The following is a 27855-nucleotide window of genomic DNA, read 5'->3' as shown; positions in this document are numbered from 1 at the left end:
GGCGGGCGTTGTTTGCCGGGAACTCCGTTACTTCACGAACAGGCAGGTATCCCGTTTCGACTGTCTAAAAAGTTGGCGACTATTCCTTGCACAAAAGGAAACCCTAACCCTAACCCCAGCTTTGTTTCCCACTTTCCCATCCACCAATCTCGGAGCGAGCTGCCCGTCGCCCGTCATGGCGGACGGACGGAAAAGAAAGTGGGGACCACCTCACCTTGGTGGGGGGGGCAAATGGTGCGAGGCCAAGGTGGAATCGATCCATCCCGGATTCGGAGATCGTTCCATCCGCGTCTGCCCACTCATTATTCCCCTTTTTCTCTCGAATTCGGAATGCATTCCTCCTCTCTTTCATCCTTTTTCGGTCTTTATATATGTATTCCCCTTTCTTCGTTCTCCGAGTACATCGATCGATCGATCGATTCCGCTGAAGGTGTCAGAGGCGTGAGAGAGAAATCTGAGGTGGTTTTCTTTCTCTCCGTCTTTTTTTTTTCCCTTTGATTTCTCTTTGATTTGGATTTCCAACTTCTTTTGTTTAGGAAAGATTTCTTTTTTCGTGGTATCCAAGTATGGGTCAAATCTAAACGTAAGCTTTCCTTTAGATGAGAGATGAAATTAGGGTATATCTAAGAAAATGTATTGTTGTTGTTGTTGTTATTGTTAGTTGTAACAAGATCTACGCCTGCTATATGTATGGGAGCAGGATGTTGAGATGATTCACGTGGCTGTGGTTTTGCCATACGTGTGGATCGGCGTATTATGCGTGTTGCGCATAACAAGTGCATGGGCATTCGTACATAGGAGAGTTTGGTAAAAGAAAATGAAGAATTGCATTGCTTCTTGGATTCTATGGTGATGGCATCCAGGGTACCATGTTGGCTTTTCTATTTGCCAAGGGCTCATCCCAAGTGTTGGCTGGTAGAAAGGAGCCATTTCCTGCATCAAATGTGATATTAGAGTCCATGTAATAAATTTAGCATTTACCTAAAAGGCAGGTTTTGAAGTGATCCAAGTATTGAAAGGAAGAGAGGGGGAGGTTCATATGGATGAGGTCTTCATTGTACTCAAGTTTTAAATGGTGGAGGTCCTAACTTTAATTTGACAGACTGAGACTGAGACAAACAAAAACTAGCTAAAGAAGGATAAGGCTCTTGGACCCTTGTCCTTGCATTAATGTTGAAGTATAATTCAACTCTTTCCCAGGCAGATGGGGAACATTTACAAAATATATTGCCTTTGCGGGGTGATTTCTATATTGCAGCAGATCTAGGGGCATGTGCAAATGCATTTTAAGAAATTGAAAAGAAAGAAAAACAATCAGAATGACCCTGTGAGATAAAAGTTGGAAGCATACAAGGACCATGAAATAAATTATCAGAGAGGTAGTTAATTTCAAGTCTCTATTGAGACATCATTAGTATATTTTTCCTTAGATAAAATTTATCTAAAGCAATAGTACTGATTGCCAAATAGAAACATTATAAGTCTAAAAGCTCAACTTTACAAAAATATGAACGTGGATTGGAGATCCGTTCGGGATAGTCTTCTATGGGAATGGTTCAAGGATTCCTCATTCACTTTTGAAAGATTTCTCAAATAAGCATGACAAAGTAAATCTTATTTTCTATTTCAGGAGTCATGACATGTTTTCCACATGTTCTTGTTATACCCATTTGTAGGTGCATGTGGACTGATGTCGCACCATCCTATCAGATTAGATGATTTATCTAATTTAATTAATAATAATAAGTAGGTGTTCCTCTCACTGGAAAGAATTAGGTAGATGCAGCCCTATGCTTGCAATTAAATTAATAGCAATAAATATGCAAAAAATTAAGTTTTAAGCTTATCTCCTCTTATTCACCATGAACTTTGGGAAGTTATCATTTTTCTCTCGGTAGTATGCACCCCAAAGTCTGAGAAATATTTCATTTTGTTCTATATAATTATTAGTAGATCTTCCATTTCGAGTCTCTATTCTCTGTTATATTTATCTTTCAGAGATCAACAGGTGGTGGCATTCAACAATAGTCTCTTTGTTTCATTTCCTTTCTTCACTGAGGCAGTACAGGGTGAGTCACTGATACAAACAGGAATTCCAGCTTACAGGTGGCCTTGCCTGTTGTGGTTCTGGTGAGGACTCTAATAAGTTTATGTTTGGTACCACGCTACTGAAAGACAAGCTTATGTCTTTGTGCTTTATTTACCTCTGTTGGGCTCTAGTGTTCTAATAATCTCTGGTCTTCGTGTTTCGGAGTCTCCTTTTTGTGTTTCAGTGGAACGAGTTCTCGTGACACAATGAATGCTTTGGCTGCAACTAGTAGGAACTTCAGGCAGGCTGCTAAGCTGCTGGGTTTGGACTCTAAGCTCGAAAAAAGTTTGCTCATTCCATTCCGAGAAATCAAGGCAAGGGACTTAAAACCTTTGTTCCTTTTGTTTTCTATTATAACTTCTTTGAATATGGTTTCTCGTTTCTTTTGAAGATCCAGCTTCTGAATTTTATATGTATGGCCATTTTTGTTGTTTTGATTTAGGACCGGACCAGATTTACCTTGCTAAGGTGGAATGCTTTCTGACTTCCCCCCTCAAAGAAAAAAAGAAAACCCAGGAGATTTCTGAACTAATGGGTTTTATAACAGTTTGAGAATTGTTCATGTTCAAAATGTTCTTAATTTGGAATGTTGTTTCTTCCACATTGTTTAACATACTGCTTTACAGTGGATCAGTCTCAGGCATCCCATGAAGACATTTATTAAGATTTTCCTTTTTGTATTTACTTTTATTTTTGTAAAATGACTTTTGTAATCCTGTTTGCTGAACTTTTATTTTGTTTTTCCTTGCAACTTCTGAACTAGACTATTTGATGGACCAATTTTAGTGTCTGAAAATTTTTTTATTAATTGGATTATTGATTGGTTTCAGTCATTAATCAGGCCAGTTGGTCTTTACCCTTTGTTACTATTTGCCACTCCTGGGGTTAATTTGTTAATATGTTTTTCTGTCACTGTTGTGTTCATTATGGATTACAGTAATACAAATTGCTTCTCTTGCCTTTACCTGTAATAATATCTGAATTTTTTAACAGGTTGAATGCACGATTCCGAGGGATGATGGCACTATGGCATCTTTTGTGGGATTTAGGGTGCAACATGATAATGCCAGAGGCCCAATGAAAGGTGGAATCAGATACCACCATGAGGTGGGTTAAATTCAATTCTTTTTCCCTTTTTATTGGTTGAAGCATCTTTATTATCAGACAAACTGTTGCTTGTCTAGCTTCTTTTTTCTGCATGGTCTCTGTGGATATTGTCATGCAACATGATGAAATATTTTCTAGTAGTTACACTAGATGCAATGTTGGTTATTTGTGAAGTTGTTGACATTGTATCAATAACAATTCTGATTCTCAGGGAAAATTGAGATCAACGGCTTTTACTTCCACAGGTGCTTTTACTTCTCGTGTATTTACTTATCTCAGAAATAATAAACAAAGAAGCTGACAAGAAAGGACTTTCTTCCAAATAACTCTTATACGACAAACTTATTTGCTCATTGTAATATTAGCTCACAAGCATTTATTAGTTAAGATTTGTTCTGGTTGTTCCAAAGCATATTTCATTATGCTTTGTTTTGTGAATTAGTTACTGGCTTCTTTTATTTTGGTGCATGAAGAGATAAACAAATTCTTTGACAGTCTTTGTAACTCTTATGATGTGTAACACAAATAATGATAACTCTTAACAAATTCAAGATAATATGCATATTACTTAAACTAAGGAGTTCATCAGTTGGGTATTACTGGATATTGTGTTAATTATGCTTCCGATGTATTCTTTTCCTATTACATGCTTTTAAACTTTCTAGCATTATTTTATTGTCACTTGCAATATTCACTATGGAAAAACAGTAACATATCATTTTGTTTCCATTTATGTATTTGCCGAGAAACCTTGCCCTATCAGCTTTCGAGACATAGTTTGTCTGTTCCCTTATAATTAAGGCCATGTCATCCATCATATCAACCATACTAAATCATTTTACAGCTTCTTCAAATTTGTTTTGCTCTTTCCTATCTCTTGTCAAATAATCTCTCTCTCTCTCTCTCTCTCTCTCTCTCTCTACACACCACGCACGCACGCACATATATATCATGATGGTGGGAGTGCCATCAATCTCTTCATGGAATTTATGGAGGATAACCATGTTAGGCACTTGGGAAACACCACCTGAGGTTCTAAAGCAGAATCTGTTCCCATTGGGCTATAGCGGCCTTTTTAACTTCTCTCATAGATCAAATCCGCCTCCCTACTAGGGCTCAAAATTGATTAGATATGGATTTGATATTAGAATAGTGATATTTCTATCATTTTATGTATGGTGAATTTGAATGCAGATACTAATAGTAGTTGGATGGTAAAATGTTGTTCACATTTGTTATTTGTTTTTAAACAGGTGGCAGGTATGAATTACATATTAAGAATATAGATACATAGGAAAAAAATAATCCTTGTTAGTAGCATAGCATTCCACTTTTGTTTTATTATCAGAAATTAAGCGCACCTGTTTTAAATTTCTTTTCTTCCCTGTTTCCCTAAAGGAAACAAATGGTTGTATATCTAGTCATCTGCTTAATCACATGTCTCTTTTATTGGATCCAAACAACTCTGTTAACTTGCTAACTTTTGGGTTAAATAACTGATTGTTAGGGAAACAATCCACCGTAGTTAATAAATTGCTGTATAGACTGAAAACATGTTGATGTTGTCGTTTATTATTTTTTGGACATATGAGAGTAAACAGGGTCTATAAACAGATTTGGGTACAAATCAAATACTTGTGTTACCATATTCATGTTGGCTTTTCTTAGATGGGTAAAAATGCAAATATGGATGCTAGTCAGATGCTGAAATTTGCATCGAAATCCAGATGAACTCAGATATGGAAGCAAATCCACACATGCATCCTCCAGTCTGTTTCTACCCCTATCTCCTACCAAGACCTTCTGAGTCTTGCATAGCAAGCAGCAAACTCATAATTAATTAGTTTTTCACATTACTTTTCTTACACTATCTCTTTTCTTGCAGGTTTCAACAACGTTACTCATTTCTAGATATAAGTTTTCTCAATTCATGGAAAATGTGTTCTGACATCCTCATATCCACATTTTATGTTCATGCCACCAAACATAAAAATCCACAAACTTTCATGTAAATTTTTGCTGGCATGTGATGAGCAGAGATGACTGCAACATTATGCCCTGACCTATGTACTATTTTCTTACTGAAGGTAGATATAGAGCGGATTACTGGAAATAAATGCTATCCTATTTTTTTTAAGAAAAAAATTGGTCATCTTTCTGAGTCTTCATGGTTGTTCTGTCCAAAATAAGTGTGAAAAGCTGAGGGCTTGCACAATTGCTTCCACAGATTTAATACATATAAAAGCCACTCAAATAATTCTCATGCTCATATCTGTGGATGATGCAGGTTGACCCAGATGAAGTCAATGCCTTGGCTCAATTAATGACTTGGAAGACAGCAGTAGCGAATATTCCTTATGGTGGAGCAAAAGGTGGAATAGGATGTAGTCCAGGAGAATTGAGTATTTCTGAGCTTGAGAGACTTACCAGGGTGTTCACACAAAAGTTACATGATTGTATTGGCATCCACACTGATGTTCCAGCTCCTGATATGGGGACTAACTCACAGGTTCTTTTTTTTTTTCCTTCTTTTTTTGCTTTTCTGTTTGGTTTTTGTTCTGTATATGATAGGAGTTTGCCTTTTCAGATACTGCATTTATCAGCAGTCTAATCAATGCTTTCTGAGATTTGTAACAGACTATGGCATGGATACTTGATGAGTACTCAAAGTTTCATGGTTATTCACCTGCAGTTGTGACCGGAAAACCTGTTGTAAGTACAATGTGTCATGGAATTTTAACTGCACTATGTGACACTGGTCCATTATCACATTTTTGTACCACAATTATGTTATACTCTGTTGCCATTTTTGGCAACAATAAGAGTGGATGAATTGATCTCTATCTCCTTGATATATTGTAAGCCTGGATACTAATTTATATCTGGATAGTAGCCTTAATGTATTGCTCTGGGTTTTCAAATGGTTTGACTAGTTCATTTCTTTTTCTTCTTGTATTTTTACCTTGAAGGATCTTGGTGGATCTCTTGGTAGGGACGCAGCAACTGGAAGAGGAGTCCTATTTGCAGCACAGGCCCTGCTTGCAGAATATGGGAAAAGCATTTCAGACCAGCGCTTTGTAATACAGGTGAACAAACTCTGAGCTACCTAGTTAGTTCTGTTTACCATAAATGCCATAAAAAGGTCTTATCTACTTACTTGTTAAAGGCTAAAAAATAATAAAAAAAGCCACCGCAATCATCTTGATAGTAAAGATAGGAAAATTGGTAAACTAGCGGAAAGACAAATCATGTTGACCATCTTCCAGAAAGTAAACAATTATGATCAAAGCCTTGAAAGATCATGAACTCCAAAGAATTTGATTGTATTGGTGAATACAAAATATCAAGAGAAATGATTACCAGAAGCACAGAAGAATTCATGTAGAATTTTGAATATGAAAGGAGATACTTTCTAAACAGTTGATAACTGGTTTGCCTTTCCCGAAGCAACAATCTTGGAAAGATTTTTCACTGAATTATCTGATCTCCAAATATTTTGGTCCCATGAGACAAACTCCATATTCTCCTTTATGTGATCCACCATATGCCAAGTGAGAAGTTTTGCATAACTCAGCAATCTGCTAATGCTAATAAAAACCTCATTCATTAATTGCCACAGGGGTATTGGTGAAGAAGACCACTAACATAGTTAATTTTGATCATCCCCTATTATGCATCTGAATGGTGTCAGTAAGGAACATTTACTTTTGACATGGATTGGTGAAATTGCAGTATGTTCTTCAGTTCTTTCGCTTATGAATAAAATGATTATAGACTGTAGGGCAAACTTGGCCATCTATTCAATGAAACATGGCCAAAGTGAAGGCCACCATAATTCTAATCCACCCATGATTACTGACTTTGGTTAAATATTTGTTTTTTTGTATACATTCAGATGCCCCTCATAATTCTTATCCATTTCTCTGAATTGCTATCATCTTTGTTTAGGTTCAAGACCTGCTTAACGATTTTTATTTGACAATCTGTAATCTTAGAATGAAATAGTTTCTGCTACCAATGCATGTAAACTGAGATCTGAAACAACATGGGAACTGGCAGTCTTGCAAAAAATGTGATGGTAGCTAAATGAGATTAAGCTGTCAATATACGTTCAGGGGAAAGACGCATGCACACACCCCCAATAAAGAAGCTGAGATGACATATACTGATACTATTCTTCCTATATATTTTTGTTGAAGCTGGAATTGAAATTGCAGGGTTTTGGTAACGTGGGTTCTTGGACAGCGCAACTGATCAGTGAAGCTGGTGGAAAAGTTATTGCTGTCAGTGATGTCACAGGAGCGGTTAAGAACAGCAACGGTCTCAACATTCACAAACTACTTAAGCACTCCAAGGAGAGTCGTGGAGTCAAGGGTTTCAGTGGCGGTGATGCTCTTGATTCAAATTTGTTGCTAATGGAGGACTGTGATGTTCTGATTCCAGCAGCACTAGGTGGTGTGATCAACAGGTACATTTACTTGTATGATGCTTTTGTCCTTCTAGGAAACAACAACAAATTATATGGCAGAATATATTAGGCTGATTAGTACTTAAAATGTAAAATGTTAAGATAATGCCAATTGCCTGAATGATTGACAAAATTGTTATTTTGTTTGCTAGAAATATTTGAATTCTCTTTCCTCCAAAAGAAAATGTGAATTGTCCACTCAGAAATTGCCTTATATTCTGCTACAATTGATGCTGATTCTTCCTCTAATTTAGTATGTAAACTTTGACTGAGAAAGGAGCTTTATCATTTGACTTAATTTTTTTACACCGTTGTTCTAGGGAAAATGCAAATGAGATAAGGGCCAAATTTATTATTGAGGCAGCAAATCACCCAACTGATCCTGAGGCTGATGAGGTGAATCATTAATTATTAAGTTCAAATTTTATGTTGGTCAAGGATATGAAGGCAAAAGTATTTTTCTTCTTTCATTCAGATTTTATCAAAGAAAGGTGTTCTTATTCTGCCAGACATATTTGCAAACTCAGGTGGGGTTACTGTGAGTTATTTCGAGTGGGTTCAGGTTAGTGCTACTTTTACTGTCTATGCCATTCTCCACATTCCGCTATGCTCCACTGACAACAATCATGCAGTATAATATCCTGTGTCACAATCAACACTTTCAACGTTGATGATAATCCTGAAAGACGTGCTGCTTGTACCATGAAAACATCCATCTATCATTGACTTTTTAGGACATCAAGCTTAATTGACAATGTCAACTAAATTGTGCCTTGATTGGTTCAACGTGGAACTGCCTATAGAGATTGTGAGTGAGGTTCACCATCACAGTACTGGACTTGGTACTGGTGCCATGCTAGTAAAATGATGGTACGTCCAGTATGGGGATCAGTTTGGCATACCAAGAATTGGTACACCCGCCATAGCGAATCTCAATTTGGTACTAGTGTGGTACAATATTGCTTGGTACAAGAAGTTTGTACTGGGACGGTGAATCTTGGTTTTGAGTTTGCAAATTCTCACAATTCATTAATATTGTTCCTCCAAGTTTGAGAGATAGTACTTGGGGAAAAAAAATTGTTTTTTGGGTCTATAGTAGGAGTATGTATGTAAGGAGATTGTTAGTGTAACACGTACATGTATCAGTGGCATACTTTATGCTGCTTGATGAGTAGATGGACTGTATGAAAGCAACTCAAATCAGCCACTAAACCTTTTTTTGTTTGCCCATGATAGTAATTCAAGGAAAAGAGTGCTTTATAAAAAGTGTATCGTGTTGGGAGAGTAATGTCATCCGAAGGATATGCAGCAGATTATTATGCCTACTGGAAAGAGCTCTAAGCGACAACAAATAGGCCTGTGACATGTTTCAATTGCCTGTGACAATGCAAGTGGTTATCATGGCACTTCTTATAGCTTCCCTTTCCGTCACTTTATCTTTTTTTAGGACCAGTGTCAAGTTGTCTTTTCTGCTGTGCAAGTAAACCTAGAAAAGGAAACTAGAAAGCCATTAATCAATAGATATTGCACTGGGAAATGCTTAATTTATAATTTATAGTTCTTGTATTCTTATTATTTATTGATGCAATCCATACACAGAATATCCAAGGGTTCATGTGGGGTGAAGAGAAGGTGAACTGCGAGCTGAAGACATACATGACCAGAGGTTTTAAAGATGTGAAGGAGATGTGCAGGACCCACAACTGCGACCTCCGCATGGGAGCCTTCACCCTCGGAGTCAACCGGGTTGCCCGAGCTACCGTCCTGCGAGGATGGGAAGCATGAGGGCAAGGTTTTGCCTTTTCTTGCTGTGCAAAATATAATAATTCTCTGATTATCTGAGTTTAATTTATCACAACGAAGATGGCTCATACATCTTTTCTAGATATATCATGGGAAATTTTGACCTAATAATTTGTCTAGCATGCTCCCCACCTCTACTCCCCTCCACCTACAAGAAAATGAATACAAGCAGTGCAACCAATATTTGACGTCAGACAACATCGAATTGGCTTGTGGGGGTTCCGTGACAGAAGAATGATGATGACAGTTCAGAATGCTCGTTTCATGCTACTTGATCCTGGCTATTTAGAACGTCTTGGCTAGAGCAGTGAACACTACCTGTTGCTTGGTGAACATGGAAGAATATTGGCAATGAACATTGATTGGCACAAGTATGTTTGATGCCTGATGGTTGTTTGTGTTGGCCACTTCTTGCATCAAGATTTCTAATTTAGTTAGGTTGGACAGATCATGGTAGCTTGAAATGTTATCAAAAAAAAAAAAAAAAAGAGTTATACTAAGGATAGGATGTATCTCTTGAGAACTATCAATAGTAATGATGCAAGTTGTTTTTATATGTGTTTTGCATGATATTTGGCATTATAGATATGGTTATGTTAATAGAAAAGATATTAAATAAATGGCATCACTCAAATTGATACCTAAAACTAATGCTGTGATAATCGGCCCAATTGGGCCCAAAACAGCCCACAAAGCCCATCAGAAAAAAAAAAAAAAAAACAGAGCAGGGAGGAAGACTCCCGATCGGAGTCTTCTCTTCTCCGTCTCCGATCAAAAATCGGAGTCTTAGGCCATTAAAAGACCTAGGACGAGCTCTATAAGAACTCCCTCTTCTCCTCTAAGTGTAGATCCTTCGGTCACCGACGATCGCCGGAGTTTTTCTCCGATTTTTTCGTTTGAAGCCGCGGCTCCTCGACCTGTGCTCGCCGCGATTTCTCGCCGGAAACCTCACGAAGTCGAAGGTAAGCCCCGGCCCTCCTTCCCCTCCTTTCCATGGCTTCGTGCACCCTCGTCGGCCGTCGGGATCGTTGGAAAAATTGATGAAAAAGTGAGACCCTGTTCTGCCCTGTTCGGTCGAGCCATTTCCTCCTCTTTTCGGGCCACCGGCACCACCGCCGTAGTGCCACACCCCTGTAGCATGACCCCCACCTCCCTACCTTCCTTCTCCGAGGGTTATGGTCGTCGGTGATCGGTCAATGATCGGAGAAATTCAAGAAAAGGGATCGGGTTCCCTGTTTTTTGATTTTTTTTATAAAACTCCTGCCGGCCGAGCCTCACTGTCGGCGATCTCTTGCCCCCGCCGTCGGCTGCCACTGTTGGACCTCCAGCCATACCGCAGTACCTCGTCGGAGCACGAGCCACCAAGTTTTCCCCCCGCCTCGTGTCCCTCCTCTGTTTCGGCCCAATGAAAGCCCGGGAAGAAGAAGAAAAGAAAAGAAAAGAAAAGAAAAAGAAAAAAGAAAAAGAAAAGAAAAAAAAAAGAAAAGCAAAGAAAATGCAAAATAAAAAATAAAATAAAAAATAAATAAATAAGAAAAGAAAAAATTTCTTCTCTCCCCTCTTTTTCCTCTCTTTCTCTCTCTTTCTCTCTCTCTATTGTCTCTCTCTAAAAAGAAAAAGAAAAAGAAAAAGAATATATATATATATAAAATATATATTATATATATATATATATATATATATATATATATATATATATATATATATATATATGAGAGAAAGTTTTTCTCATCTCTCTCTTAAGTTTTTCTCTCTCTAGAATTAGACTTTCTCTCTTTACCTTCTCTCTACATTTTCTCTCTCTAAATTTTCTTCCTATTTTCTCTCTCTAGACCTTTCTCTCTCATTATGGATTTCGTCTCTCTAGGGTCATTCTCTCTCTCTGATTACATCACAGACCCTAGGATAAATTTGAGATGAAAATATGATGATCTGGGACTGCTCCGAAATTCGTGCAGTAGATCGGATCCCGATCCGATTCTTTTTCAAATTGATAATATCAATCATGGTTAATCTATATTAAGTCACCTTGATATGATCTCTGATGATCTCAATCATGATTGCCACTTTTAAAGGATACGAAGATTCTCTCTCCACTTTCTCTCTCTACTTTCTCTCTCATGACTGACTTTCTCTCTCTAAAAAAAAGATCTATGAATCCTGTATCGAGTTATGCCTTCATCTTTTAGAAGCTTATATTGACTCTAACAAGATGATCTGAAGTTGCTTTGATATCCGTGCTGTATGTCAACCTCATCTGATCGTATCAAAGATCTTTCAAATTTATTATTAAAGAACCTTAGTGATTGATCTTGACTTTAATTCGATCTGTGCCTCACGATTTCTTGATCAAGTCACTTGAATCTGACTCTCAGATCAAAGATCCTAAATTGCCCTGGTATCTGGATGGACCGACACCTCCGGACAACAATCTCTTTCCTTATGATTTAATCTTATTATATTTATGGAGTAGAAATTGATGATGATTTGATGTTTTAAATAGGATTAGCTGATTCTTTTAACAAAGTCTGAAGATCTTAGATGAAAGAGGTAAGTAGATCCTATGCTCCTTATTTATTTTTAAATGATCATGTTTTTATACAAAGAATTGCTATTGATGAAATCATAATTTTTCATAAAATAAGGATCGGCATATGTGATATGAAAAAGCATGTTTTATTATGAGCATTGATTTCATGAATATGTTTTATGAAAATAGCATGATTATGAAACATGAATTTCATTGTTTTTCCATCTATGTATATGTATGCTTTAAGAAAAAGATATAATGATTTCAAAGGCTCTCAGATGGCTATGAATGAATCCCTTCGGGAAGGTCGACATCCGGAGCTAGCATCCACACGAAACATGGCCCTGCCAGCGGGTATAAAGTTGGCACATGAATTAAGAACTCTGTCGATTAAGAAACATGGCCCTGTCACGGGTATAATAGTGACCTTAGCACGAATATCTGTGAGCAATGTTTTGAAACATGACATGAATACATGATGAAAATGATTTACGATTCATGATTGTGAAATATACATGATTTATGCATGCATGATGAGTTTATAACTTGTTTTGTTATATGCTCTATAAAATATTTTATTTTGTATTATCTGTTATTTTCTAAATATTGCATTATCATGAAAAACTTATGCTTGATCCGATAAGGAAGTGCAAGTTCTACTTACTGGGCTAGTGTAGCTCATATTCTTTTTGTTTTCTTTTTGTTTGAACAGAGAAATAAGGTTAGGATCGGCAAAAGGAATCCAAGTTTGAAGATCGGCATAGCAAGCTGAAAAATTTGACAACAGAAGTTTAATTTATTTTATAATCATGAATTTGTAGTTATTTATGAATGTTGAGATTCGGGTTAGTACTTGCTTTTGGATTTAGATGCTCTGAACCCATATTGGTTCGATTATTTGATGAATAATAGAATTGAATCTTTTTATTTGACGGATTTTAGATGATTATGATGAATTGGCTTCGTGTTATCGTGGGCTCCATCCCTCGGTAGCATGGCCGTGTTATGTCACGGATTTGGGGCGTGACATTTTATGGTATCAGAGCTTAGGTTATAATCATTGAGGATTATGATATAAATGATATAAATGATTAGGATATGATAGAATAATATCAGAGCTTAGGTTTAAGATCATTGAGATTATAAAGTGATATCAAAACTTTATGTATGATCAATAGGATATGACCGAGTAGAGTGTAATGGATAACATCAGAGCTTAAGATTATGATCATTAAGGACGTGATAGAATGATATAAAGTTTAGATCATGATCACTAGAAAATATGACTTAAGTGGTATTTGAGCTTAAGGTTAGCATTATTCGAGATTGTGACTTTAATGATATTTGAACTTGAGGCTAAGATCATGAGGAACATGATAGATATAAAAGAAATGATTCAATAATTTGATTTCGAATCAATAGGTATTATGATGAAATTTATGTATAAATGGCATATGATGTCTATAATAGAATTGACGAGTTATATCTTAGATTTCAATCAGTAAGGTTGACCTGAGTACGGGAAGTGTTGACCCTAGAATGAAGTGGGAGGTATTGATATATTATGTTAGGTAAATTTGATGACATTAGAATACTAAATCTATACGGATAAAGGACATGATAACTTTGCTGATTTTGATGTTAATTTCTTTGCAAAGAAAAAGTTAGTTTGGAAGTTGTCTAAATGATTGTAAAGTAAATCGAAGGTTAACTCAAATTAATTCTAGACATATTGGATTCTCGAGGAGTAGTGAAACTTATGTAATAAGTTCAAACATAGAAGGTGGATGAAGATTTAATTTTGATGTGCTATGCCTAAGAGATAGTAATGACAAGGAAACCTTAAATTTTATCCTAAATTGTATATGAAATCTGAAAGTTGGATCTATCTCTGATTGATTTAATATATAAAGATATCTTTTATTTTTGATAGACTTAGATAATTTGGTAAGTTGAGATCAGAGTGCGCAGCAAAAGCGTGGTGGTCTGAATTGATTAGAAATATTAATCCTTTAAATCTAAAGATATTATGAAATACGTTAGTTGTAAATAAGGAAGGATTTTACTGATAATAAATGGATGCTAGAGAGAAAATCTATCTGATCAAGAAGAGACTCAAAGCAGTATAGGATAGACAGAAGAGTTGGGCAGATAGAAAAAGAAGAGAATTAGAATTTTATTTTGATGATCATATTTTTCTAAAAATATCACCTACAAAAAGTGTCATGAGGTTTGGGAGACATGGCAAACTGAGTCCACGATATATTGGACCTTTTGAAATCTTAAATCGAGTAGGAGATGTTACTTACGACTAGTCTTCCACCAGATTTATCCAAAGTGCACAATGTCTTTCATGTTTCACTACTGAGAAAGTTTGTACTTGATCAAACAGTGTGATAAAGTATGAGCCATTGCAAGTTCATGAAGATCTAACCTATAAAGAATTTTTTCTCTGAATTATTGATCGAAAAGAGCAAGTTCTAAGACGCGTATCATTCTGTATGTAAAGATTCATTGGAGTAATCATGAAGAGAAAGAGGCCACTTGGGAGCTTGAAGATGATATGAAGACGAGATATCCATACTTATTTGAAAATGAAGGTATGTTAAATTTCGAGGACGAAATTTTTTTTTAAGGGGGGTAAAATGTGATAATCCGGCCCAATTGGGCCCAAAACCAGCCCACAAAGCCCACCAGAAAAAAAAAAAAACAGAGCAGGGAGGAAGACTCCCGTCGGAGTCTTCCTCTTCCCCGTCTCCGATCAAAAATCGGTGTCCTAGGGCCATTAAAAGACCCTAGGACGAGCTCTATAAGAACCCCCTCTTCTCCTCTAAGTGTAGATCCTTCGGTCACCGATGATCGCCGGAGTTTTTCTCCGATTTTCCCATTTGAAGCCGCGGCCCCTTGACCTGTGCTCGCCGCGATTTCTCGTCGGAAACCTCACCGAAGTCAAAGGTAAGCCCCGGCCCTCCTTCCTCTCTTCCTTCCCCTCCTTCCCATGGCTTCGTGCACCCTCGTCGGCCGTCGGGATCGTTGGAAAAATTGATGAAAAAGTGAGACCCTGTTCTGCCCTGTTCGGTCGAGCCATTTCCTCCTCTTTTCGGGCCACCGGCACCACCGCCGTGGTGCCACACCCTGTAGCATGACCCCCACCTCCCTACCTTCCTTCTCCGAGGGTTATGGCCGTCGGTGATCGGTCAATGACCGGAGAAATTCAAGAAAAGGATCGGGTTCCTGTTTTTCGATTTTTTTTATAAAACTCCTACCGGCCGAGCCTCACTGTCGGCGATCTCTTGCCCCCGCCGTCGGCTGCCACTGTTGGACCTCCAGTCATACCGCAGTACCTCGCCGGAGCACGAGCCACTAAGTTTTCCCCCCCGCCTCGTGTCCCTCCTCTGTTTCGGCCCAATGAAAGCCCGGGAAGAAGAAGAAAAGAAAAGAAAAGAAAAAGGAAAAAGAAAAAGAAAAGAAAAAGGAAAAAGAAAAAGAAAAGCAAAGAAAATGAAAATAAAAAAATAAAATAAAAAATAAATAAATAAAAAAGAGAAAAATTTCTTCTCTCCCTCTTTTTCCCTCTTTCTCTCTCTTTCTCTCTCTCTATTGTCTCTCTCTAAAAAGAAAAAGAAAAAGAAAAAGAATATATATATATAATAAAAAAAATATATATATATATGAGAGAAAGTTTTTCTCATCTCTCTCTTATATTTTTCTCTCTCTAAAATTAGACTTTCTCTCTCTACCTTCTCTCTATATTTTCTCTCTCTAAATTTTCTTCCTATTTTCTCTCTCTAGACCTTTCTCTCTCATTATGGATTTCGTCTCTCTAGGGTCATTCTCTCTCTCTGATTACATCACAGACCCTAGGATAAACTTGAGATGAAAATATGATGATCTGGGACTGCTCCAAATTCGTGCAGTAGATCGGATCCCGATCTGATTTTTTTTGAAATTGATAATATCAATCATGGTTAATCTATATTAAGTCACCTTGATATGATCTCTGATGATCTCAATCATGATTGCCACTTTTAAAGGATACGAAGATTCTCTCTCCACTTTCTCTCTCTACTTTCTCTCTCATGACTACTTTCTCTCTCTAAAAAAAAAGATCTATGAATCCTATATCGAGTTATGCCTTCATCTTTTAGAAGCTTATATTGACTCTAACAAGATGATCTGAAGTTGCTTTGATATCCTTGCTGTATGTCAACCTCATCTGATCGTATCAAAGATCTTTCAAATTTATTATTAAAGAATCCTATTGATTGATCTTGACTTTAATTCGATCTGTGCCTCATGATTTTTTGATCAAGTGACTTGAATCTGACTCTCAGATCAAAGATCCTAAATTGCCCTGGTATCTGGATGGACCGACACCTCCGGACAACAATCTCTTTCCTTATGATTTAATCTTATTATATTTATGGAGTAGAAATTGATGATGATTTGATGTTTTAAATAGGATTAGCTGATTCTTTTAACAAAGTCTGAAGATCTTAGATGAAAGAGGTAAGTAGATCCTATGCTCCTTATTTATTTTTAAATGATCATGTTTTTATGCAAAGAATTGCTATGGATGAAATCATAATTTTTCATAAAATAAGGATCGGCATATGTGATATGAAAAAGCATGTTTTATTATGAGCATTGATTTCATGAATATGTCTTATGAAAATAGCATGATTATGAAATATGAATTTCATTGTTTTTTCATCTATGTATATGTATGCTTTAAGAAAAAGATATAATGATTTCAAAGGCTCTCAGATGGCTATGAATGAATTCCTTCGGGAAGGTCGACATCCGGAGCTAGCATCCACACGAAACATGGCCCTGCCAGCGGGTATAAAGTTGGCACATGAATTAAGAACTCTGTCGATTAAGAAACATGGCCTGTCATGGGTATAATAGTGACCTTAGCACGAATATCTGTGAGCAATATTTTGAAACATGACATGAATACATGATGAAAATGATTTACGATTCATGATTGTGAAATATACATGATTTATGCATGCATGATGAGTTTATAACTTGTTTTGTTATATGCTCTATAAAATACTTTATTTTGTATTATCTGTTATTTTTAAATATTGCATTATCATGAAAAACTTATGCTTGATCCGATAAGGAAGTGCAAGTTCTACTTACTGGGCTAGTGTAGCTCATATTCTTTTTGTTTTCTTTTTGTTTGAACAGAAAATAAGGTTAGGATCGGCAAAAGGAATCCAAGCTTGAAGATCGGCATAGCAAGCTGAAAAATTTGACAACAGAAGTTTAATTTATTTTATAATCATGAATTTGTAGTTATTTATGAATGTTGAGATTCGGGTTAGTATTGCTTTTGGATTTAGATGCTCTGAACCCATATTGGTTCGATTATTTGATGAATAATAGAATTGAATCTTTTTATTTGATGGATTTTAGATGATTATGATGAATTGGCTTCGTGTTATCGTGGGCTCCATCCCTCGATAGTTTGGCCGTGTTATGTCCGGATTTGAGGCGTGACAAATGCTATTACTTTTTTTTAAATATAAATATTGTGCACAAACAGATTTTTTACTATTTTAGGGCTAGTACATACTAAAATTTGTGATAATAAAAGCATTGAGACTGGAGGAGGTCACAGGTATTTTATAACCTTATGATTACTCAACATGCACACATATGTATATTTATTAAGAATTAAAAATAAAGCTTTGGACAAATTTAGATTTATGAGGTTTAAGTGGAAAATCAATTAGGAATGACTATTAAAATTCTTAAAAGTGATAGAGAGGGAGAATATTCACCTATTGTGCTTGTAAAATCTTGTAATGAAACTAGAATAATATATTAAACTAATGCTCTTTGCACATCCTAATATAGTAGAAAGAAAAAATAGAACATTAGTACTATGTCAAATCTAATTTATCATCTCATTTAGAGGGAGAAGTATTATTAACTACTAATCATATTTGTGACAAAATATTGCATGAAGGTTTTGTTGAACACCATATGAATTATAAAAGAATAAAAAATTTAATTTAAATTACTTTAAGTTTTGATAAACGAGAATGGCCATAGCTATTACATTAAATTATTTCATATTGCTTTCAGAACGATATGTCAGGATGATGTATGTCAGTACCGTGCGGTCATTAACAATGTCAAAGTTGTGCATAAGTGAAATTTCAAATTGAGTGCACCATGCAAGGTGCAGAATGCCCTTCTACCTATTCAGTGTATAGTTTTATCAAGGGGTAGAATGCCCTTCTATAATTCTAAAGCTTTGTGTGGCATTGCTGGTGATAGGAGAGCTTTTGAAATTTTTAAAAATAAAATTTTTGAATAAAATTTTATAAAAAAAATTATTTACAGTTTGGTAACTATATTTATAAAATATTATGAAACTTCAATAGACGTTTGGTATTTCCATTGATAGTACTTTTTTGGTATGATAAAATAATAATAAAAAATATTATATAATATATATTATATCTTGCATCATATTAAAACATATATAATACAACAACATTATTATAATATAATATATTATGATATATTTTGAAATTAATATAATATTATTGTAATATAGTGTAATATAATATTATATATTATAGAAAAATAAAAAAAATATAATATGCTATGATATGATAATATGATATAGTACTATACTATTGCATAGCACAATATCATTATAATGTAACATAATAGTATTACATAATGTATTACTATAATATAATATAATATTATTATAATTATAATGTAATGTAATATGACATAATATAATATAATGATGCAAATCTGTAATTATTAGATCATGTTAGATTCATATAATAGCAAACATTTGGTATGACTTTCGTTATTCTGTTCGGCATTTTGTTATTTTCAATCGAATTTCGATATGGTTGGGATTCTGTCCTTGCCTTTTCCTCTGCTCTTGTTTATATTTTATTGTGTATTATATGTTATCATTTTACATTATCACAATAATACATCTGAGTATTGCCGTTCACCATCTGAGACTCCTATCTAACTAGCAAGGAGTGTTGTTTTTGGCCGCTAGGATATTAGTAGGTACATTTCATTTTCAAAATGTAGTTCCAAGTAAAAAAAGCTACTTTTAGACTCTATTTGATTGCCAAGGAAGTAAAAGAAAAGAAATTTTTATTAATAAAGAATTTTATCAAGAAAAAGCAACTCAGTTAAAAATATATATATATAGGACCAAAACTTTGTCTAAAATTATTCTTGTCAATAAATAATAATTCTGATAGAATAAAATCATAGATGAAACATCCATGACAACTTTGTGATTTTATTAGTTTAACCAAATATAAAAAAGAACAAATTTCTTCTCTTCTCTTTTTTTTTCTCCTAGTGATCTTTCTTTCTTTCTTTTTTTTTTTTTCACTTTTTTTTGGTAATCAAACAAAACCTTAGTCCTTGTATATCTACCATTATATCATCCTTTAATTTCCCCCTCTGCCATATTCCCCAGCTGCTATGTCCAAAGAAATTCCCCAGCGATTAAATATCTAGAACTCTCTCTACCCTGTGATGCCATCACAAACTCATCACATAACCTTCTACAACCTCAACCATATGTATTACACATTCGGAACAATTCAAATAATCCAAACAGTTAATCCGTTCTTGGGATCACAGTCAAATATCAAAATATGCAGTCACAGAGCTACAAGCATGATAATAAATCCTTACCCCCTGATAATAAACTCCAACTCCTAAAATATCAAAATATGACATCAGGATTCTCGTCCTAAAAGCCTAAAAGTTGCTTTCTGGTAAATTTTGATCCCAAGCAAATTCCTCTTAGCTTGGTTGCAGAAAGGAATTTCATAGGAAAACAGATTATAAAGCATGTCTCTCACATTATGACCTTCCTCGGCCCCTAAAGCCACCACCACGTCCACCTCTCGGAGGACCACCACGGCCACCTCTTGGAGGACCCCCCCGGCCACCTCTCGGACCACCTCGCCCACGGAAACCTCCACCACGTCCACCCCCACGGCCAACACCTCTTCCCCCACGTCCTCCACCTCTTGTCGCTGCCTGTGACTGGCCCCTGCAACATAAATTCCAGCAACAAAAAGCTCCTGCTTCAGTGACATCTAACCTCAACAATGAATGGAGGAATTTTCATCAAGAAATAACCCAACCAGCCAGCCTAAAGTTAAAGCAGAGACCCCACATGGATAACTTGTCAGAAAAATAAAGCACAGGACTTTTGAATCTAAGACAGTAAAAAGAACATAAGTTGTCTGGAAAATTAAAAGAAAAGCAATGATACCTCATTCATAAATACTAAGCTTTGCCATTTTGTTGAGCTTTAAAAAGATGAATGCATGCAAAGCTAAATAAAGCCTTATCAGATTTGAAGATTGGAAGTGCTAGAGATAAAAGATCTGAAAACATCAGTAATAATCTGCCTAGAATTTAATAAAGCAAGAGAACATTTAGGCATAGAAGAAAACAGGGAATTAGAGATGAACAAGAAGAGAGTCAAGAGATGAAGAACAACAAGGAGAAGGGTGCCTTTAGTCTTTTTCTATTAAGGTTCTTACTAAACAAAATTCAATAACCAGCCCATAAATATATACCTTTAAATAGCTGGAGAAAGCCATCTTCCATAATCTTTCCAATAAAGAAAAAAATGAGAAAAAATTAAGAGCCTATTTAGCTTCACTTTTACATCATATTTTTTATTTTTTAAAACAGAATTCCAGAAATTTAGACGAAAAACATGTTTGGTACTATTAGTTTTATTTTTTATATTTTTAGAACCCGTTTCATTATTTCTAGAAAACACAAAAGTAAGAGCCCCTTACTTTCATATTTCCAACAATAAGAACTCATGCTTTTTAACCACCACCAGCAAAATCACCTCCACCAACACTATCCTCACTATTGCCACCCTCACTACTACCGTTACCATCGTTACCATCATCATCATCTCTACCACAACATCACGGGTGCGTCTACCACCACCTACCACAGTCATCGTTGCTATTACCACCTTTGCCATGTCCATCACACCATCACTGCCATAGTTATCACCTTACCACATCACTGGTGCTCTCGCCACCACCACCATCACTACCACCACACTATCATCGCCTCCCACCACCGTCACCTCCACTACCTCTACGGTGTGCAAAAAACTGGCTGAACCACAAATGCAATCTGAACTAGTCTTTTTGGTTTGGTTTATATCAATTTTTTTTTTAAAATCTGTTTGGTTTCAATTTGAGAAAGTTTTGAACTCAAAAAACTCAGTTTGAATTCTGTTTTAAGTTTTCAGAAAACTGATTCAAACTGACCCAACCCAATCCGTGTGTGTGTGTATTCAAACCAACCCAACCAAACCAAACCTGACCCATATATCTGTATATAAAAATTTTAATTTTTTAATTTTTTCATATTTTTTTATTTATAAAATAGAATATCAACCTGATAAACCAAACCAAACCAAACCATTTTAAATCAATTTTGTTTCAAGTTTAGCTCCAAACTAGCCTGGCCCAATCCGTGCACACCCCTAACTACTTCATTGCAACTACCACCATGTCCATCACGCTCAACATGTTTTTTTAAAAAATAATTGACTATACCAAAAATATTTCTTTTTAAAAAAAATAGAAAAAATAAAAATAAGGTGGGCTATGGGCCAGAGGTGATGGGCTCCTAAATTAAGAAACAAAATAGCAGCTAAATCCTAGATTGAGAATACTAGCTGCATAATTTTCCTAGACCTATTTGAACACTTGACAACAAATCTAATACCAAACATGATTGGAACAAGGAAATTAATACCAAACCTAATTGCCAACAAAAATCCTCCACAATGAGATTAGTCAAAAGCCTTTTCCTTAAATACAAACCTCAACAAGAAGAAGAACAGGATCAAGAACAATAAATATAAGCCTAAAAGACTGAAGATACATTTTGCCATTTAATCCTCAAATACCTTATCACATCAAACTAAATAAATAGTGAGCATTTAAATGAAGCATATGGAATGCTATGCATATTCGTCATATATTGCTTAAAAGTTCCAGAACATCATCAAAAACCTACTATCTACTAATAATCAATTGTTTGAAGTGCTATCATCACTAATTTAAATAATATAAAAAAGATGAGTTTGTTACTCAAGACTCTATTATGTACTTTGTGACTGTTCATAGTTCATACCATGGTATACGTTATCAGACTGAACCATCAAATTTGTTTTGTATTGTACCAGACCTACCATGAACCCATTTGGTGATCGCGGTACGAAATGGGCTCGAACCACTTGGTTCCCATCCTTACCCACCAAACTGCTCTGAACCAAGGAATTTTGAGCAATTCAGCCCAGAAAGCACCTGGCTTGGACCTAATCAACACTTCTGCCTCAATAATTGAAGATAGTTCAACTCGATACGCATTGGTATGTACCGTACCATACCGTTCATCTACTGGGATGCAATCGGGTACTGAGATTGTGACCCTTGGTTTATACATATAAGTCGCCAACATTCATCTCCATTAACAACTTAAAACCATTTTTGGAGAGATAATGATATGTCCACTTGGGTGTTTATTCATATAGAACTTATATCATTTCCTTTTGTCCTCTTGTATAATGCTTAGCTAAGATTAAAAGAAGATTCATTTGGAAGGACTAGCCAATAATTTGAGTTTAGCCATCTTGCACAGTAAATGTTACAATTGCTGCTCAATAAACTACTCATATTTGCACAATGTAACTTCCATGCTCATGTTACTTGTACACATGCTTGGCCTTGTGTTTTACAAGAATCTTCCATGCCCATGAATTTAGCCTGTTGCAATTTATACACTTGTTCTTTCTTGAAGATTTGTAATAACAATGGTGCATGGTGCATGAATTAGATTCAGGTTTATATACCTGACTCCGTATGAGGGAAAAAGTAGGAAAGATGGGACATCTAGAAAAATACACACATATACATATGCATGTATTCATTTTTTAAACATTTCATGACTGAAAACATTAGACGATATCATTACCATTACCCAAAATGGCGAAGCATGTTAGGGAACCACTAGAAGTGGTTTATACTAACGTATGTGGTCAATTTATTGTAGTATAGACATTTGAAAATATCAAATGCGACCGCTTTAAATGAGAAATTATTTAAGATTCGGTCATCTACCTCATACACCGATAGGCAAACACTAATGGCAAAAGTTTGTACCACTAATTGAACAACTCATTCAGATAAAGGAGGAAAACATATCTCCCAAAGAATATGTAAACTATACATTATACAAGACATAATAGGAAAGTTTCTCAATGGATTACACCTAGATGTCCTCAGCAAAATTGAGTTGTGAAAGAAGGAACCTAGCTTACTTGATTTTATGGTCTAGGGAACACCAAAAAACACACAAGTTGGAAGTTTAAAGTGAATTGTGTTGCTATGGAAAATAACCTACAAAGGATAAGGGGTGTCACTTCTACAACAAGGATTAGAGGTTCTTCGTTAATAGAAGAGCAACTTGGTGGACATTCCTATCTCAAAGTCTTACGTCTATTAGTTGATTTTCAAGACAAGAGATGGTATATATCAAGAAAGCATGCACCCTAATTCTTAATGTTCAAACATCATGAGGGCACATCAAACAAATAAGATTATTTTAGATACTTTGCCTATTTAGGTGATTTTAATCACACAGCTCCATGATTACAAGGATAATAAATCTAATATTTATTATGAAGCGCTATCAAAATTTTGATTCTAAATGGATAAAAGCTATGGAGCTTGAGATCACCTTCAACAAGGCTAATAATGTCTGGACTCTAGCAATACCACCTGAATGAATAATGCCTGTCAGATGCAAGCAATAATCTGAAACCTAGTTCACCTAGCCAAGTCAACCTATCTGACCTATCAATTGTCAATTATTTAAGCTCAAGATGGGTTAGAAACTTGAAATGCTATAGAAATGTTTAAACCTATCACCCTGGTAGTTCGACCATTCAATTTACCAGAGTCAAGGCTTAGAATTGGTTTGGTCACTAGCAAGTTAAAAGAAGTTGAAAAGAAATTCAAAAAAAAAAAGACATATTTGTCCTTTTCTCTCCTCTTTCAAGTTCATCTCTTATCTACCATTTACTTAGGAACCAATTGAACACCATAGATCAAATTGGATAATAGGTTACTCTTATTCCTCATTGCAAACCAAACATATGAAAGAGGAAAAAGCACTACCATCATCCACCACCCCTGCCACCTTTCCTTCTCGCCATCAATCATATTTACAAAAAAGAGGTGCAACCACCAAATTGATAAGATTTGAGAATAGAGCACCTTGATCAATTGCCTGCTCTTCCTCCTGGCCACCAGTCAGATCTAAGGAAGGAGCAAAGAGTAGCCACTAGCCATATTTGGAAGAAAAAGGACCACAAATAGCCACCTTATCTCCACTCTTCCTTTTCAATTCAGGCATCAAGTTGGAAGGAATTAGGATTTAGGAGGAGATGCTATAGTTAACATTCTCTATTGCAACTTAAAATCCCTCTACATGCTGCCAGGAATATGAAAACTGAATTGGCTTAAAAAAGGTCAAACAACTTCTTTAATGACAAGTGGTTCTTCTTTGAGCCAGAATTTAGAAAAATATTCAGTTAGTTCATCTTGTATCAGCAAAGTTGCTGAAAGCATTCATTACTATGTTGGTTTGACTATTGAATCGTCACCATCATCGATACAGAATTGGCTGCATGAGGATGCAAGAAAAATGTGTTCATTCCTATCACACAAGTGAAACATCAAAAGACATGTTACTAACATCTTGATGTTTTATCTGAGGCTTTGCAATACATTGGATCATAAAATGGCCAACAAAAGTTGAACTTAATCTTTTTCCAATGCTTTATAACATAGTGCATTGCATCAATACATGTATTGCACCAACTGACACATAAAATTCTTGAACAATTAAGCTAGAACATAGCACATCGACAACACATGCATGAATTCCCTAATAATAAGAAAACATGAAATCATGGAATGAATTTAAACTCTATGGGATGTTCCTATCACCCAGTTTGCTCCTTACTAGTAGAACTATTCCTAACAATCCAAGGTTTCTAAGGGATATCTTTAGCGAGGAAAATATACACTTTAAAGTGGCAAACAAGAAGATAAACTAAAGAAATAGGGACCCTAAAGATTACCACAATTCCAACTCTTGAGGGAAAACATCAATCACCAATTTTGATGGACATTGATTCCTAAAAAGTACAAAATGGAGAATTAATGGACTTTCTAGACCCCTCCAACTTCTCCTTCCTTTGTTTCCCCAAAGAAAAAGTTCCAATGGTTACTGGGAAGTATGCAGATATGGCAGATTCAGCCATTAAAACAAGCCCTTATAGACTTCAACATACAGTTTGTAAATTACCTGAGGTGAATATCTTTATATGTGTCAGACTTACAATATACTTTTTTTTGTTATTAAGAAGATATTCCTATTTGCCTAGTTGTTCTATTTTGAAAAAAAAAAAAAAATTATATTAGCCTTATCGCACTTGTCCATTTAATGCTTGAATTGAGCATGCCTACTCATGAAGTAAATGCGAACTAAGAAAATCTAATCAAAAGGAAAATGCAAATGAACCATGTCCACTGACAAGGACAATGCACGCTAATCATGTCTTCCTCTCAATTTTGAATACTCCGAATGTGAGACGGCTATAGTATGCCAAACTCTATCAAGGACACTTAACCATAACAGGAAGCTAACTTCATATCTCAAAAAAGAGAAGAGGAGAACAGACATCAGCTTTGCATTTGCACTAGTCATTAGATGGTGGTGTAAGGAAAAGAAGGTCCATACTTTGGCTGCGGTAGGAACCGTGAAAGTGGCAAAAGCTTGGCAGGATCAATATAAAACTTGTCTCCAGGAGCATATGAAGTGGCTATGATGCCCTCCATCATCTTAATCGAAAAATACTGCAAAGAGAAAGGGTAGGATTACTAAAACATCAACCCAGTTTCAACTTGCAAACTGAATAACAATCAAAACATAAAAAGATAATCTTTTGGAGGACAATAAATCCACTGGTGCTAAAACAAAAGATAAAAGGCTTACAGATTCATTGATGGGCCCAAATATTTCATCCACTTTCCCGATCTGGGTCTTGTTCTGCAGATATATCGGCGCATTGAAGTAAGGTATCTTCTCATTCGTGAGCTTCGTGACCGCGTCTCCCTCACAAGCGTGAAGGAACGAAGCAACCTCTAAAATATCGGCAGAATTAGAGGATAAAGCACAGAAAAATGGGAACTTGAGAAGGAATCAGAGGAGTGGAGGACAAACGGACCTACGACTTCAGCTGGCGGACCTTCGTCTCGAAAGCCACCACGGCCGCCACCAAATCTTCCGCCTCTGCCGCCACGGCCACCGTCTCTACCCCCCCTGAAACCGCCGCCACCCCTCGGAGGCCGCATGCTATCGGCAAAACCTTACCACTGAACCCGCTGGCTTCCAGGGTTTTGGGTTTAAACGGTGCTCGGCTATCGGCTCGTATAAAAGGACTAAAGTGTGAATCCACCTTCCGGACTAAAGTGTGAATCCACCTTCCGCGTCCATCACGGGTGTTTTTGTCATTTAACGGATAGCAGGTCCAGCTCAGTGAGAAATTATTAGTTACAACAATCCTACTACGTGTACCTTACGCAATTCAATAATAAATTAATATATTATTTTAAAATATAATTTTTATTTAAAATAATAAAATAATTTTTTTTAAAAATTTTTAAATAAATATAGATAATAGAAAAAATTATTGGTTAAAATAGTTCTAACAATTGTATTTTGCGCCAACTAATAGGGAGAAAACATGTGGCATTTTGGAATTAAAAAATTTTTATAGTGCTTGAATAGAAAAATGTTAATCATGGTTAGGACCTTCTGACAAGATTTTAGTGAGATTTTAAACTTTAATAGAAGGTGGCCCACATTCTTCAAAATTTTGAAACCCATGAAAAAGGATAAAAATGAAAAAAAAAAAAATTGAAACCCTAAACCACACCATAGTTCCCTCTCTCCGCCAGCCTCCTCGTTGGTGGAGACCTACTATCGGATCTCCTCTCCCCTTGCCATCTCGCTGACCTTCTCTCTCCTTGGAGCCACCCAACCTCAACGTTGCCCCCGCTACGATCCCACCATCCCCACCATCTTCCCTCTTTTGTTCGTCATCTTATTAGCCTCTTTCCTCGTCGGAGCCAACCCCAATCTTGTCGATCTTCTCTCTCTTCGGAGCCACCCCACCTCAATGCCGCCACCGCTATGGTCCCATCATCATCCTCCCCACCATCTTTCCTCTGTCTTCACCATCTCGCTAGCCTCCTCCCTCATCAGAGCTAACCTTAGTGAGTAGGCCGCATCTATCTTCATCCTTATCATCCCCTCCACTGCCTCCTTTATGTAACGTTATTCAGTGCTACATTCAGTAAACTTATTTGGTAAATTGATGTAGTACTTCGATGGCTAAATTACAACTCATAGTTTTGATAAACTAATGTAGGGGCACTTCCTTGCAACTACATGAACTAGTGCAGCACTTTGATGGCCAAATTACAACCAATGTAGAAATATTTGCTACTACATTCGGTGAATTGATTCAGTTTATATTGAAGAAAACTACAATCATGGACAATAATACTATAACCTTCTTTTTTCTCTTTGCACAATTAAATGGAATATCATAAAATAATAATAATCTCTACGATCTACCAGATAATTAATAAGCGAAAAAAAATCAAGCAACTCAAAAAAATACCATAATTTTGATTTGAATCTTTCACTATTTAGAAT

General features: G+C 36.0%; 2 protein-coding genes across 13 annotated transcripts; one reads left to right on the top strand and one right to left on the bottom strand.

Annotated features, from left to right (window-relative positions):
- LOC105058731 (glutamate dehydrogenase 1, mitochondrial) lies at window positions 1-10023 on the top strand. 12 transcript variants are annotated; one of them, XM_073250410.1, is made up of 11 exons: window positions 1-42; window positions 2009-2130; window positions 2255-2403; window positions 3083-3196; window positions 5484-5705; window positions 5834-5908; window positions 6166-6282; window positions 7396-7664; window positions 7985-8060; window positions 8140-8226; window positions 9264-10023. In XM_073250410.1, exons 3-11 carry the CDS (start codon window positions 2296-2298, stop codon window positions 9447-9449), a joined length of 1254 nt encoding a protein of 417 aa, XP_073106511.1. In that variant the 5' UTR covers window positions 1-42; window positions 2009-2130; window positions 2255-2295; the 3' UTR covers window positions 9450-10023. The 12 variants fall into 12 exon arrangements, with proteins under 12 accessions (XP_073106511.1, XP_073106514.1, XP_073106516.1 ...); XM_073250413.1 differs by having other exon boundaries at window positions 7-42; window positions 2274-2403; XM_073250415.1 differs by having other exon boundaries at window positions 14-46; window positions 1999-2130; window positions 2274-2403.
- Window positions 10024-19564: 9541 nt separating this feature from the next.
- On the bottom strand, window positions 19565-26581 carry LOC105058749 (H/ACA ribonucleoprotein complex subunit 1-like protein 2). Its single transcript, XM_010941780.4, has 4 exons — window positions 26360-26581; window positions 26128-26276; window positions 25873-25988; window positions 19565-20068 (listed from the first exon to the last, which is right to left on the bottom strand). The coding sequence occupies exons 1-4, from the start codon at window positions 26484-26486 to the stop codon at window positions 19876-19878; spliced, it is 585 nt and encodes a 194-aa protein (XP_010940082.1). The 5' UTR covers window positions 26487-26581; the 3' UTR covers window positions 19565-19875.
- Window positions 26582-27855: the final 1274 nt, after the last annotated feature.

This window comes from Elaeis guineensis, unplaced genomic scaffold, assembly GCF_000442705.2.
Source record: "Elaeis guineensis isolate ETL-2024a unplaced genomic scaffold, EG11 Super_Scaffold_31900, whole genome shotgun sequence".
NCBI classification, from domain to species: domain Eukaryota; kingdom Viridiplantae; phylum Streptophyta; class Magnoliopsida; order Arecales; family Arecaceae; genus Elaeis; species Elaeis guineensis.
This window is presented reverse-complemented; position numbering and strand designations above follow the sequence as displayed.